The sequence below is a fragment of the Phocoena sinus genome, chromosome 15, assembly GCF_008692025.1.
Source record: "Phocoena sinus isolate mPhoSin1 chromosome 15, mPhoSin1.pri, whole genome shotgun sequence".
NCBI lineage: Eukaryota > Metazoa > Chordata > Mammalia > Artiodactyla > Phocoenidae > Phocoena > Phocoena sinus.
Window position 1 is genome coordinate 87,847,409 of NC_045777.1, and position 14,453 is coordinate 87,861,861.

General features: G+C 48.2%; 1 protein-coding gene across 13 annotated transcripts in view; it reads right to left on the bottom strand.

The window, feature by feature from the left end:
• Positions 1 to 14,453, bottom strand: part of SUN1 (Sad1 and UNC84 domain containing 1) — a 51,819-nt gene that overhangs the window by 18,823 nt on the left and 18,543 nt on the right. For 4 of the 13 annotated variants that reach the window (XM_032604381.1, XM_032604383.1, XM_032604386.1 and 1 more), the window contains 11 exons: positions 12,657 to 12,806; positions 11,105 to 11,289; positions 10,149 to 10,175; positions 9,860 to 10,045; positions 4,283 to 4,480; positions 3,721 to 3,804; positions 3,359 to 3,469; positions 2,151 to 2,249; positions 1,537 to 1,630; positions 659 to 717; positions 359 to 504 (listed from right to left, as the gene is read on the bottom strand). In XM_032604381.1, the coding sequence (XP_032460272.1) occupies positions 359 to 504; positions 659 to 717; positions 1,537 to 1,630; positions 2,151 to 2,249; positions 3,359 to 3,469; positions 3,721 to 3,804; positions 4,283 to 4,480; positions 9,860 to 10,045; positions 10,149 to 10,175; positions 11,105 to 11,289; positions 12,657 to 12,806 (1,339 nt within the window). The remainder of the gene's footprint in view (positions 1 to 358; positions 505 to 658; positions 718 to 1,536; positions 1,631 to 2,150; positions 2,250 to 3,358; positions 3,470 to 3,720; positions 3,805 to 4,282; positions 4,481 to 9,859; positions 10,046 to 10,148; positions 10,176 to 11,104; positions 11,290 to 12,656; positions 12,807 to 14,453) is intronic. The other 9 variants (XM_032604384.1, XM_032604387.1, XM_032604388.1 and 6 more) reach the window with 6 other exon arrangements.

The following is a 14,453-nucleotide window of genomic DNA, read 5'->3' on the forward strand; positions in this document are numbered from 1 at the left end:
TTTAGCAATAAAGTATTGTCAATAAAGGTCTGTACACTATTTTTTTAGACATAATGCGACTGCACACTTAACAGACTATAGTACACTGTAAGGATAACTTTTATATGCACCAGGAAGCCAAAAAATTCGTATGATACTGGAGCTGAACACGCAGTATCTCTGAGGTGCGCCTGTATGCATTACTTGAATTGTTTCAGAACATTTAAGGAGCTGTAAGACATGCTTATTTGACGTTTTAAAATATTTTCTAAAACAGAGTGCCCAACTGAACTACCTTGTAGTTTACAAGTAATATGGAAACTTACGCTGGAGAACACAGATTGGCAACGCCAGGGAAGAGCACATCCTAACTGATTACCTGCAGAGGCTGGTTCGGGTGCGAAGTGTCGGGTGTGAGCATGGTCCTGGGGTCATCCACCCTCTGTGCTCTGTGGCTGTGCATCCAGTTTAACACAGGCAGGAGTGAAAGGACATCACCCTGGCCCCATAATGAAATACTTGCACCTTGAAGGAGAGAAAAAGCAACTGTATACACATGTACATACAGTGCTTTTCAAAAGGTGTACTTAAATGTTCAATTCTTTCACTGATTTACATATGTATGCATGTGTACATATTAGTCATCTTACATCTTAAACATCTTAGTAAGTTTACTTACCTAGTAAAAGTAATACTGGAATGAGCAAGATTAAAAACTTGCAAATATTTCGAAGGCACCTAAGGAATGAAAAGAAAAACATTAGGGCTTCCCTGGTGGCACAGTGGTTGGGAGTCCGCCTGCCGATGCAGGGGACACGGGTTCGTGCCCCAGTCTGGGAGGATCCCACATGCCGCGGAGCGGCTGGGCCCGTGAGCCATGGCCGCTGAGCCTGCGCGTCCGGAGCCTGTGCTCCACAACGGGAGAGGCCACGGCGGTGAGAGGTCCGCGTACCGCAAAAAAAAAAAAAAAAAAAAAAAAAAAAAAAAAAAAATCAAAACATTTAACTTGGAAAAAGTAAAAGGCAGGGCTCACCATTCTGTATGACCTCTCTAGATAATTTTATACAAAATACCCCCTCCCTAATTTAAAGTGGAAGTCACAGGCTGAGAAACGCAGTTAGTTTTATCTACAAGGTAAGTGGCTGCCTGAAGGAAAACCTGGCCACACGGTGCTGTCTCCCAGGCCCATGTGAACAACCCAGCAGGTCAGTTAACTGCCAACATGCCGGGCTGGGTGCACAGGAGGGCACTTAAGGACCTTGGTCATCGACCCACTGAGGCAACCTGGTCCTGGGGCAAGTGCACCAGAGGGTCCAGGCCTACAGTCCCGAGCTCACCCTCCCAGCTGTGTAATCCTGGACACGTCACTTAAACGCTGTGCATCCAGTTTTCTTCAAGGATGACACCTGCTTTTCCTTTCTAACAGGAGTGGTTTGAAAAATTAAGAATATGAAAGCACTTTGCAAAATATAAAATGATTAAATCAAATGATTCCATGAAATTAGCACAAAATCAGTTCTTTAAAACACCAAGCTGACATGGTATCAGTTTCCTTACCTTGTAAGAAGAAACACATTCAGCCAAGAAACCAAAGTAACAAACTGGTACCATCCAACCCCAAGCCACCAGAATACTTCAGATGCTGCCTTCCCTAAAAGAGAAAACACCAAACATTCTAAGGAAACGTTCGGAGGAAAACCAAACTCCTAATGGACTGGTTTTGTGAAGGCCAAGCTAGCAGCATAAGGAAATATACTAACAGATGCTTTGAAAGTATATTAAGATGAAGGAAGTTAGGGATGAAGTATATCAGGACAATGCTTAGTCATCACAGCAGGAATATCCATAACTCAAACACAGGAACGTAAATAAGCCACAAAGCAGTAAGTCATACACAAGACAAGATACAAAAGAGTAAACACCAAACCCATGCGTCCTCAAGTACAGTACTTACAACACCCAATACACTGGAGAAACAATGAATGCCATGCAGCCAAGAGCACAGTACGTTAGCATTTCTAAGTAATAAAGGATGGAACACGTTACAGCAAGGATCAAAGCACGTAAACCAAAAATGCAATGTTGACTTGGTTAGGTGAACAGTTTACTGCAGGTGCTTAACTGCCAACAGCCTAGGAGCGAACGCTAACATGGAAAGCCAAAATAACCACCTGGACAGGCCACCGCCAACCACAGCACCGCTGACACTGTCCTGGACACAAACCCTCCCGTGGCTCCGACCTCGCGCAGCGCCTGCACCGAGAAGTGACCTGTGCCGGAGGAGATGTGAGCGGGAGGGGCACCTTCAAACACCAGCCCCACAGTCCCGACGCGGCAAGAGACCCACCTTGTGGCACTGTACCAAAATCCTCTCGCATCAGACAGTCAAGAGTCTCTCCTCAAGAAAAACGATCGACTACTTGAAGTCCAAGCAAGATGCTGAAACTAACTTATGGAAACCCTGCTCTGTGTCTGAACAGTTTTCACTCGCTTCTGCCTATCGACACGTAGGATGTAAAATGCTTCCTATAAACCCGCGGGGCCTGGCTGGCAGCTACCCTGCACGTGTGCACAGCTGCTGCTGGCAGAATGGGTATTGGAAAGACAGCACAATCATTTAAAGCAAGTAAGATTCCATGGACACCAGCAGTTAACATGCTCTGGGTGAGACAAGAGCTACGCAAACAGCAAGATGAAAATCTTCCTACGGCCCAGCGAAAAACAATTTTGGAATTATAACCGGTAGTCCCACTGGATGACAAAATAAAACTCAATTAACTTTATACCGAACGTCACACATTATATAAAGCAGAAAACTGCTCGTGAAATCAATTCCTTTCATTTTTAAAGAGTGACCGCTGGAAGTAATACACCCACACCAGCATTTGCGTGTTGACTCCTAAAAACATTAAGCAATTCCAACACGGCTGACGTGCAAAGAAACGGTTTTTAAAAAAATCTATTGCTTTATGTTTATTAATTAACAGTTAAGAGACAACAAATTTTGAAGTTCAGCTTTTAAAAAAAGGCACCCTTCGGCAAGACACTGACAGGTACAAACTGGATTTCTCCATAGCACCCCGGCTGCACAGGCTCAGGACGCGGCCCGTTTCCCGGGCGCGGGCCGACTGTACCCCATGCAGGACACAGCTTCTTCTAAACCGTTCATTTCACCTGAAATACGTAACTTTCCATACGCTTAATTTATACTAAATACACTTACAAAGAAGCTTTTCAAGAGCCATATTCTCCATATTTTAAGACAGTTATTATATTCCTGTTTTTACTGAACACCTGAATTCCAAGCACAAAGAAACGATGAACAAGGAGCATTTGCGAAAACACGACAGAAACAAAACACAAAAGCGCGAGAGACAACCTGCATGGGACAAGGCGAGCCCCACGGTCCCTGCCAGCCCTCCTGGCCACGAGGGCTGCGAGCGGGTGGCGGTGTGTGTTTCCAGGTGCTTCCTCCCCTTACAGTCATCGCCTGTGGGGTGGGACAAGCAGTTAATTGGACAGATGAACACGCAAACCCTGTCAATCTCAACGGTGCGCAGCAACGGCAGTTTGAAAAAACTAGGAAACTCAATTATGAAAAACCAAAATCCCAGCCAGTGCCCCCTGGTGGCTGTAGGCTCCTGGTGTGAAGGGGGCAGCGAGAGCCCCGGCCCCGTCCTAACCAGTGGGGCCCCAGGACGGCCTAAAAGGATGGCACAGGTGCGGCCGAGCCATACTTACACAGCGACGCCCCGTTTGCACGGAGGTGGCCGTCCTCGCCGAGGGGCTCTCTCACATTCATCCTCCCACAGTGACTGGAATGAGCTGCAACACAGGCGAGAGGGGCCTGAGCCCGGGACAGGGGCTCTGCAGAGTGGCCGGGTCGGGGTGGTGCTGGGGGTGCAGGCCAGGGGCGAGGTAACTGCCTCGCTCAGGAAACGCCGTCAAGTCCCGCCAACCCTGGGCATGCCCCGACCACCACACGGGATGGGCCCGCTTCAAACATTTTTGAAGCATCATTCTAAATGCCAGTCAGATAAATTTTTTGCTTTAAAGATGGTCGTAAGAATAAAAAGATGAGTGTGTTAACTTTTTATTTAACGTTTAAACCCTGATCAACTTCCAGGAAACACCCAGAACTGCACAGAGAACAGGGAGAGAGATGCACAGCAAGGCTGCGAGAGAGCGAGGCCGCAAACGACGCGAGGAGAGGGCGTGAGCGAAGCGCCACGCGGGGAAAAGTGTTTTCTCCACCTTGAAAGCTCTATTTGGTGGAAAAAGGAGGAAGAAAGTATTTAAATACCTTTTGATTCATGGCTTTTTGACTCACAGCTTTTTGATTCGCGATCTTTTGATTCATAACTTTTCAATTTGTAATTTTCTGATTCATAATTGAGCTTCATTAAAGCCACTTGGAAGAGCTGAACTAAGAACGAAGGAAAGGACGCCAAGGTGCGCGTGATCAGCGACAAGACGCTATCCCTGCAGCGAGCGGCGCGGCCTAGTGAGAAACCGTGAACACAGTTACTCCTCTCGCAGCACGCGCTCCCTATGTCAGAGCCTGATTACTCACTTTGGGCAAAGTGGAACCCACTTTTTTTTCGGTTGTGCCTTGCGGCTTGCAGGGTCTTAGTTCCCCAACCTAATAAGCTCGGGCGGTGAAAGCGCAGAGTCTTAACCACTGGATGGCCAGGGAATTCCCTGGAACCCACTTTTTTAAATGGACACCAGAGACACACGCTCGGGCCGAGTTGCAAACCAGCCCCATCCTGGAACGCCAGCAGCACCACATCTCTCCCACAGGCCATCTTCCATAAAACATCCAATCTGAGGTCACTTCACCCCAATGCTGTTTACGCACACGCTACCATCTTTAGAAATTGGCAAACAACTTCTCTTCCCTGACCTCCGGCCCAGCCATCCCACTGTGTTCCCAGCCTCGAGAAGGCCTGTCAGCGAGAAGCAGCCCCTTCAAGGACATCCGCTACAGCACGTGCCGCAGGGTACACAGAGACACCCGACATGGCCACCTGAGGCTCCTTTTCCTCAGCACCTGGAGCACCAGGACAGTGCAACCTCTATAACCTACAATGTGCAGGGTGACAGTCTGCAAATCACAGTGGCTAGAAGTTTTTATTCTTAAAAAAGAGTTTCTAGAAACTGAGTTATTTGTAGTGAGGTGGATGAACCTAGAGCCTGTCATACAGAGTAAAGTAAGTCAGAAAGAGAAAAACGAATACCATATCCTAACACATATATGGAATCTAAAAAAAAAGGTTCTCGTGAACCTAGGGGCAGGACAGGACAGGAATAAAGATGCAGACATAGAGAATGGACTTGAGGACACGGGGAGGGGGAAGGGTAAGCTGGGACGAAGTGAGAGAGTGGCATGGACATATATACACTACCAAATGTAAAACAGATAGCTAGTGGGAAGCAGCCGCACAGCACAGGGAGATCAGCTCGGTGCTCTGTGACCACCTAGAGGGGTGGGATAGGGAGGGTGGGAGGGAGGGAGATGCAAGAGGGAGGGGATATAGGGATATATGTATACATATAATTGATTCACTTTGTTATACGGCAGGAACTAACACAACGTTGTAAAGCAATTATACTCCAATAAAGACGTTTAAAAAAAAAGTTTCTTCACTGAGTTGCAGCTGAAGTATGAGGCTTGTTCCTGCACAGTGACTCCATGGGACGGCCTGCAGACAGGTCTGCTCGCCAACGTACCCAAATGCACAAATACCCAGCCCGTCCACTCACCCCCGGCTCAGCTCCCTGAGTTTAGGGTACATGCGTGAGGCCAGTGGGGACTGAAGAGGTCTGAGTTGGAGTGATTTCAGAAGAAATAAAATCAGAGCTTTCCCCCCGCAGATAGCCTGAATAAAGGAGTAGGCTATCTGTGAATTGGAGCCCTGAACCAAAACAAATGTAAACCTGGGGCCAGGAGCCCCCGAGTGTCAGGGCCAACTCTGTGTTACCCCACTCACACTCTTCTTTGTTTTACACCGCAGTGTGAACTTTATACAGAGGTCGGACAAAAACAGAAAAATTCATGAAGAGATAATGCAGGATCTGTCTCACTGACAATCAGCGACACCAAAATCCATTTTTCATTCATCAAATCGGCAACATTTTAAAAGAACAAAAATATAAACACTTATTTAGCAAGAGTACGTGGAATGGGGACCCTCACGTGGCCATAGGGAGAGGGCAATCCTGGTCAGTCTTCTGGGAAGTCAACTGGAAGAATCTATTTAAACTGAAATTGTAAACAATCTACTTTTCTCAGCAGTGATAAGTATTTATTTAGAAGCTGCTGGGTGGAACACTTTTTAAAATATATTTAGTCGCTAATCACGGTTTCTTCAGGAGGACGGGCTCCATCAGAGCTGCTCCTCCACAAAGCCAGTCAGTAGTATTTCAGCTGCTCAGCTCAGAGGCCAAGCCACAGCGTGTCACGCCGCCCACTTCAGCCTTAGCCGCTCGGCACTCACAGCTGTCCGACCCCGAAGTCAGCCAAGTTGGCTGGTCCCTCTCCCAGAAGCAGCAGACTTTTCAGTCCTTACTTCTCTAAAGACTAAGGCTGATTCAATTAGCAAAATTCTGCTCAAAGCAACCAAGACAACTGACAAAGTTTCAAAGCAATGACTTTTCATTCACGCATTCATTCATTCAGACCTATCTTTTCTAAGTTAGTTTACACCTTCTACTGGGGGACGCAAGCATTGTCTTAGGCAAGAGAAAAAACACAGAAGCGTGTGTTTTCAGATTCCAATTCCCTGGGTCCTTCTGTGCGGTTAGCCCAGGGGCCAGGGAGGCCCGAGGCGCGCTGGCCCACGTAGGAGCGCCTTTTGGCAGAGCCGGGTCTCCCGGGTTTCTCACACAGGTGAGAGCCGGGTCTCCCGGGTTTCTCACACAGGTGCCAACCCTCACAGCAGTACTGAATCTGTCCATCTGCACGCATCCTATCAGCACCTTGCTTTGGTGAGCGCTGTTCAATGTCCCAGGGAAAACACATGGAAGGCTTTTAAAGCCTTTCTGACGTGGCCCAGGAAATCACGTTTTGTCAACAACACACTCAACCTGAACCTCAAAAGGTTTCAGAATCAGAAACTACGTGGCTCAGGCGGGATGAATGATGTTTAATGCACCTAAGCTACTTTTGGCCTGCCTACCCCGAAGATTTGTGCACATACACAAATACACCCACAGAAAACACTGCTTTTAAAAGTGTACAAACAAGAAAGCCTGAATGTCCACCTAGACACTGACTAAACAAATTTCGATACAACCGTAAATGCAATATTAGGCATCAAAAAGAATGAAGTTCATCGCAATTACCATTCAAAATGAAAAAAATTGCAAAACCATGTATTTGAAGTAAAGACAAAAACACACTCCATGTTTCTGTAGGAACATGAAAGCAAAATTCAGGTGGTGGTTACACAACACTGTGAAATACCAGTGGATTGTATACTTTAAAATAGTCGGTTAATTTCATGTTATATGATTTTCACCTCATTAAAAAGGCAGGAGAACCCACAATGAACAGGATTAGCTGCAGCTCCCTCCAGAAGGGAAACCAGACAGGGACTTGGGAGGGACAAGGGGCAACTTAATTCATCTATTAAATAAATAGATAAATTTAAAGGTTTAAAGATTTCACAATGAGAATATAAGAAAAAGAATAAAAAGAAAGGAAATGTAGGGTGGGGGTTAACTTATGATTGTGAAGAGTTACCCATATTTTGAGTAAATACGCCCATGTAACAAATTCATGCGGTGTGACCTCAACCACGCAATAAGAGTGAAAAGCCTCTGGGTGTAGGTTATGGGTGATTTTAATTTTCTTCCTTGCACACCTCTGTGGTTTTCAAAAGTTCTTTGATAAATGTTTTACTCAAATAATTAGAAACTAATTTTTTCAAAGGTAACAAATTAGCATTGGCTCTACAAACCACTGCTATAATCTAAAAGAGCAAGGGGCATGATAAGAATAGAAGCTCAAAGCAAATAACAGTATAGTAACTTGTTTACTCCACCAAAATACTCAAGACCGATTTAAGCAGGAAGTGGGATGAGTTTCCAGAAGCTGCCACCAAAGCTACCACGGCTGACCTTCCCTCTGAAGACACAGCAACCACACAGCTGGGCTCAGGCCCACCATCCTCCATGCTGTCAGAACAAGTGGCTGCATTGTTGGTGACGCAGACGTAGCTGGGGAACAGCAGCAAACACTGCCACAGACAGGCGGCGACCTGTGAGCACCACGACTCCACCAGGTACCGTTTGTGGAACGTGCTTTTACCCTGAGAAAGGTGTTATGCTCAACTCAGCAACGGCACACTTCAAAATGCAGCCTCAAAACCCGATACACGGCATGCCAGGTGCGGAGTCCCGGCCCTGGGAGAGCACTCAGAGGACACAGCGTCTCGGGGAGGGCGCCCTGCAGGCGAGATGCCTGGGGCCAGGTCCAAGCTCCATCACTTACCAGCAAGTGTGTGAAGCTGGCTGAACCTCAGTTTACCCGTCTGTACAATGAGGGTGACAAGTGTCCAGCGGGGCTGCTATGAGGGTCAGTGAGGTCATGGGTACAGAGCGCAGGAGGCAGAGTGAGCGCTCAGCGATGCTGGTCTCTACAGCACCCACACGATCCAGAAACTGTTACAGAGGAAACCCTCACATTGATTCTGCCACCCCCTTCCCCTCACTGTACTCCCACACTGCTCTATTAACGCTAAGGAGGTCGGTAACACTACAGCAGCCAAGACCCAAAGGTCTAGAAACAAGGATGAGACGCCGAAATAGAAATAACTGTCAGTCCAGGTACCATCCTTCATCATGTCAAAATCACCATTTGAGAAGTATGAACTGGGCACCCTCGTGCGCAGGGCACAGCCAGGAACACAGGGAGTAGACAGACAGCGCCCCGCCCTCCTGCACTGTTCTGTCCAGACCCTGTCCACCTGCCCGAGCATGTCCTCTGGCTCTGCCAAGCACTCCAGTGCTCAGATTAAACAGACAAGGTACCAAGGGCTTGGAAACAAGGCGACACGTTTCAAGTCGAGGGCTCCCAGCCTCCCTATGTGTTCCCTTAAGGCGAACAGTGATCACAGCAGCTGCGGAGCCCCGAGCCTGGAGGGGCACAACAGTCACATGGTGGCCCCCGGAAGGGCCTCTGTAGCTGTGCTCTCCCCAGGGGCCCAGCAGCGAGGCCGACTCAGTCTGGCCCAGGCGTTGATCAGAGCTGGGAACATGGGCAGGCCCGGGCCCTCTGTGGTCAAGCAGGCGCACCGGGGTCCCAAGGGCCTCCTCTGCCGGTCAGCAGGGCCAAGGTTGCCCCGCGAGACCTTCCACCATGCCTGCCGCCCTCCCAAACAAGGCTGGTGTGCCATGTGCCCCCCAGAAGCTGCACACTCCCGGTAAGCTGCCCCTGCGGTCACGGACTCTCACCCACAACAGAGACCAGAGACAACACGTCCCTGCCTCAAGCATCACCGCCTCCCACCCTGACTCCCTGGGCGCCTGGAGTCTGCGCTCCTAGGAAAAGAAGGAGCGTCTGCAGGTGACTGCACAGCCCACAGGTCCAGTTCAGGACGAGGTTTCTCCTGCTTACTCCAAGTTCAAATTTATGGAATTCCAAACACTCCCAGGTACAAAAAGACCAACCACATCAAATGTAAGTTGAGAGAGGAGGAACAAAGCTAATTTTTGGTGCGTCTCTTAAACTTTTAAAGGATAACTTTGAGTTCGAGTCTACAGTAGAAACAGTGCAGACACTGAGGCCTATAAGACAAGGTTGATGAGAAGGAAAGGAAATATCTAATGTTTGGACGTGAACTCTTTTTCTAACTTTTAAAAGAGCAAGACTTACGTTTCTGACTCCTATCCCTCGAGTAAATCCTTGAGGCCGGGCCACGGGCAGCGGAGTACGCGGTGAGCGCGCCTTTGCGCTCAGAAAGGAGGCTGCAGTCGCTGCAGGTGTAGCCGTTGCTCCCTGCTGCTTCTACGGCCCCTGGGGCCACATCACCGTTTCCCTGAATGGCAGCTTTATTCCCACCTGAAGTTTGCAAAAAGGAGATGGAACCTGCTTATTACAATCTGCAAACACCTAACTAAAACCTCCATCTTGAAAAATGTGGGGAAGAAAAGGACGAAATTACCTTTAAGCTCTCCGTCATCGTCAAGACCTAAAAAACACACATATTTTTGCTGTTGAGCTCAAATTATTAAAACAGAACAAAATACACAAACTCAAAGGTAAAGGTTACAATGGTTAATAAATCAGCATCATGGCACTGGTCAAGATTGACTTCCTACAACGCCTAGAACTAACAGAAATTCTCCAGGTATATGCAGATGCTTGCTTTCAATTCCAGGTGAAAGCACAGCTCTGGAGAAAATACCTTCCCACACGCTCTGTTCTCACGCACTCTCACACTGTCTACACACACACACCCATGCTGTGCACAGCAGAACAGGCAGGAACCTCAGCACCAGCACACTCACCTCCTCTGCTGCCCGGGAGCTACTTTGCTAGTGAGCAAAACAGAATACGAACTCCAGAGCTTCCCAACTCAGCACATAAGGTTTCTGGAACTAATCTAATCTTTGATTCTTCTCAGAAGGGCCAACCGGAACATCAAGGGGACACAAGCAGCTCTGCGGCCCCTCAAAGCCATGGCCCCTGTGGCCATCGAGTCCTCCACAGGGAGGACTGGGGTCACGCTGCTGCCTTAGTCAATACAGGTCACAAGCCGCATCGTTTCCTAAGGTCAATTCATCTACACTAGATGCTTTCCAGTGAGACAAAAATTGCTGTCTGGAACTTGAAATCATGCTGGTGAGTTTACCAATGACTTTGCTTAAACGTCCCACAAAAGTCATGCATTTAGACACACAGAGTTAATCAGACTGCCCTGACCACTCCACTCCATCTTCCACATCGCGACACACGATCGGCAGCTGGAAGCAGTTTCCCTGTGTTTCCGATCTCAGTCCAGAGGAAGGCCTCCAAACTTCCTGGGGCTCCTTCCCCCCAGTAAGGGGAAAAGGAACAACCTGGCCATGACACCCCTTCTTCCCAGAAGAACCAGAGAAATCACTGGAGATGACTCACCCCAGAAGTGGTCCACTTTGGTCTGCTCGCGGATCAGAGACTCGTCCAGCGCAGGAGGCCGCAGACAAGCCGCAGCCCGCATGGCACTGGAGCCGCTCTGGCTGACAGCCAAGGACAGGACCTTCCTCGAGGTGTGGTTGATACTAAATGCCGGCTTGTGTGCACTGCTGCGCTGCTCTGCTAGTCTAAAAAGGAAGGAGGAAGGAACAAGTCTACAGACTTTTTCTAGTATATACAAATGATTACATTTGACCAACACAAAATCTCTGCCTGAGAATGAATATACTACTGTTAAGGCCACGTGTTCTTATGCCCTTTCTGCTGTAATGAGACACCCGTTAATCTAAAAGAGGAATTGTTAAGCTGGGCTCAAGAACTCCTCCTAAAATTGTACACACAAAGTAGTTCTCAGATTATTTGGGGCCTCATGACCCAAAAGTGGTTCAAACTAAAAATAACCTAAGAATAAAAATGACCTATATTTTGAAATTATATGATTTATAGATTTAGTGTCCCCCCCACCATTTAAAACAAGTAAGTGCACCCACAGGCACATTCCGCACTGTTTCTCAGTCACTAGTACAGGCGGAACTGCATCAAGTACAGCGAGGAGAGGCTGTCGCCAAAATCCTTCCTGTACTGGACCTACCACAAGGATGGAGACAAAGCCCTTGAAGACCCTCCCCACTGAGGGAGCGAGAAGTGAGCCAAAGGCAGGGAGCAGAGACAGGAAGGCCCCCATGAGCAGGTGCACCGGGAAACCTGGTTCCAGCGTTGCTCAGGGACAGAGAACCAGCCTGTTACAGCCGTGGTTCCCACAGCAGTACCTGCATGAACACCCCAAACCAGGATACCCAAGAACCTCACTGCAAGTGAACCCCAGGTGGCTGCTGGGCGTGCAGTGTGTGAGTGTGAACCACAGATGGGGAGGTGACGCCACAGACACCAGCGCCCAGCCTTGCTGTCAGGCCAGTATCCCATCACCTCTCAAGAGCCACCGTCCCACTTCCAAGAGTGGACCACTCAGGCAGGAAACTCGTCACTCTCACGTGAGTGACGGTAAAGGAAAGCTGTTACTTTTATTCTTTCTCTCTAAATGGCACAAAGATCCTGCACACTTTCGCCCCTTAAGTGATGGGCACGTGGAGAGTTCAGAAATCTAGTGAATAGGACAATCATGAATACAGGTAAACAGCTGAACTTCATGCCTGCATCTGTCAGTTCACACGGGTTTCATACACAGACTTAAAGCACTAACAACACAGACACCTGCAGGGCACATGATGATGGGTAGGGCTCCTCCCTTAACTGCTGGCGGGGTCCGCTACGCAGATGAGCTGGGAACACTTGCCCCGAACGGGATGGGTGCCCGCGTCCCTCTCTACACCAGCGCCAAACAACCCGCACTCCCCAGCCCTGGTTTCAGCCTCATTCACAGTAAAGCTACGACCATGTGTGCAGTTGTGTGTGTACACACATATCTGTAAATTCGAGAGAGTGAAGTTTTACACACCGAAACCTCATGTGTTTGGTTTTAACTGTTTTCGCTCACCTGGCCGCTCTGTCCCCAGCGGGGCCATCCTCAGCGGCACGGGCTGTGGTGACCAGGCGCAAACTGCGGCGGGACATTCTTGGAGAATCAAATACAGGATCCAATTTGTGCTCAGTCTCGAAATCCAGAGCATCAGAAGAATAACTTGAACTAGAAGGAAAAAACCTCATCATAGATGAACATCGCTTACCACACCACTTTTAAAACAAACGAATAACAGAACGTGCAACCTAGTGTGAATTTTTAAAAACAGCACATGCCACAACTAAGAGTCTGCATGCTGCAACAAAGATCCCGCATGCCACAACTAAGACCTGGCGCAGCCAAAGTAAATAAATAAATAAAATTTTTTTAAACGAGAAAAACAGCCATGACTATGTGAAGCCTTTCCGACAGAGCAAAAGCAAGCTGGCACCCAACTTGCTCAACAACTGATGCCCCTACATTTGCTCTGATCACAGCACATGTGAAATGAATCCCCCAGCTGCCTGGTGTTCAAGGCTACACCCGGCCCTGGGGAGCGTGTGAGGATGTGCTAAATTCACGAGACTCCCCACCTAGGAATGAGATCAACGTTGTGAGAAAATCATAACCGTTTACTAGTAGACACTGCCTGATAAAGCAGTTAACGAGACAGTGACCACTACGTGACATTTAATCCGAGATCCCAGTAGGTCACTGAATGAATCAATGTAAGGAGAAAAGGAAAAGCCAGTGACTGAGCCACCAGCGCACTTTGCATTTAATTCATCATAAACCCAGAGACAAACTAGTACACAGAAAAGCCACTCCACTACCCTTCCACATTATTATCTTAAACCAAAACACAGATCCTTCTGTGCTGTCAGCAAGTTTTCCAAATCCAGAAACGTGAGTTGAGAACCTGTTCTGTGCCTCCTTGGGGGCGGGGATCCTACAGACAGTCCAGCAGCCGGGGCCACCACACAGTGAGGACTCCACACCTCCAGGAGGTGAGCTCACAACCGGACAGGAAGGAGGAAGGTGAGAGAGGGAGGGAGAGGCCACGGCTGCCACAGGGAGCAAAGCAGACCAAGTGAAGAACTGCAGCCCAAGGCACAGAAGGTGGGGCTGCAAGAGAACCTCGGTCCTGGCTTCAACCAAAGGGCCTTCGTGCACATGCGCGCTAGAGGACGGCCTGCACCCTGGAGGCCCTGGGCAGGACCTGCTGTGGCAGAGAAGGGAGCTCCAAACCCCTCAGGTAGTTTATCCGCAGGAGGAGGTGGAGACGCTGGGGGCACGTCCAGTAGGCAGTGGGAGAACAGACCCTGCTCAGGACAGCAGACCACTGGGCTAAGGGTCTGGAAATCCACGGTAACCAGGGGTATCTGAGTTAAAGTAAATGGGCTTAAGAACATTTCCGCGTTTTATTTTATATTATAAAAATATTTTCAGAATCAAATTCATCATAAACTTATCAGATATGACACTAGAAACTGTTAAATCAAACCCTCAGAAAGTTATTACAAATTGCTTCAAGTTGTCATATCCATTTGAGGCGTCACACATAACTTCAGGAAAAGGTCCTCCTCAACTTGAGAGGCTGGAGTGGGGAAGACAGAGGCTGCCCTAACCCACACTGAGCAGCAAGGATACTAAACTCTACCTAATTTTAGTATAAAATATGCTTACTTTTCTTCCAAGATTATTTTTAGTATTTTACATAATTACAATTCTCGTTTAAGAAAATTGTTATTTCAAGTCAGAATCTACCAAGAATGGACCAGCACCCCTCCACCATCTTACTCTTAACCTAAGTCCTGGGTTTAGAGGACGGCC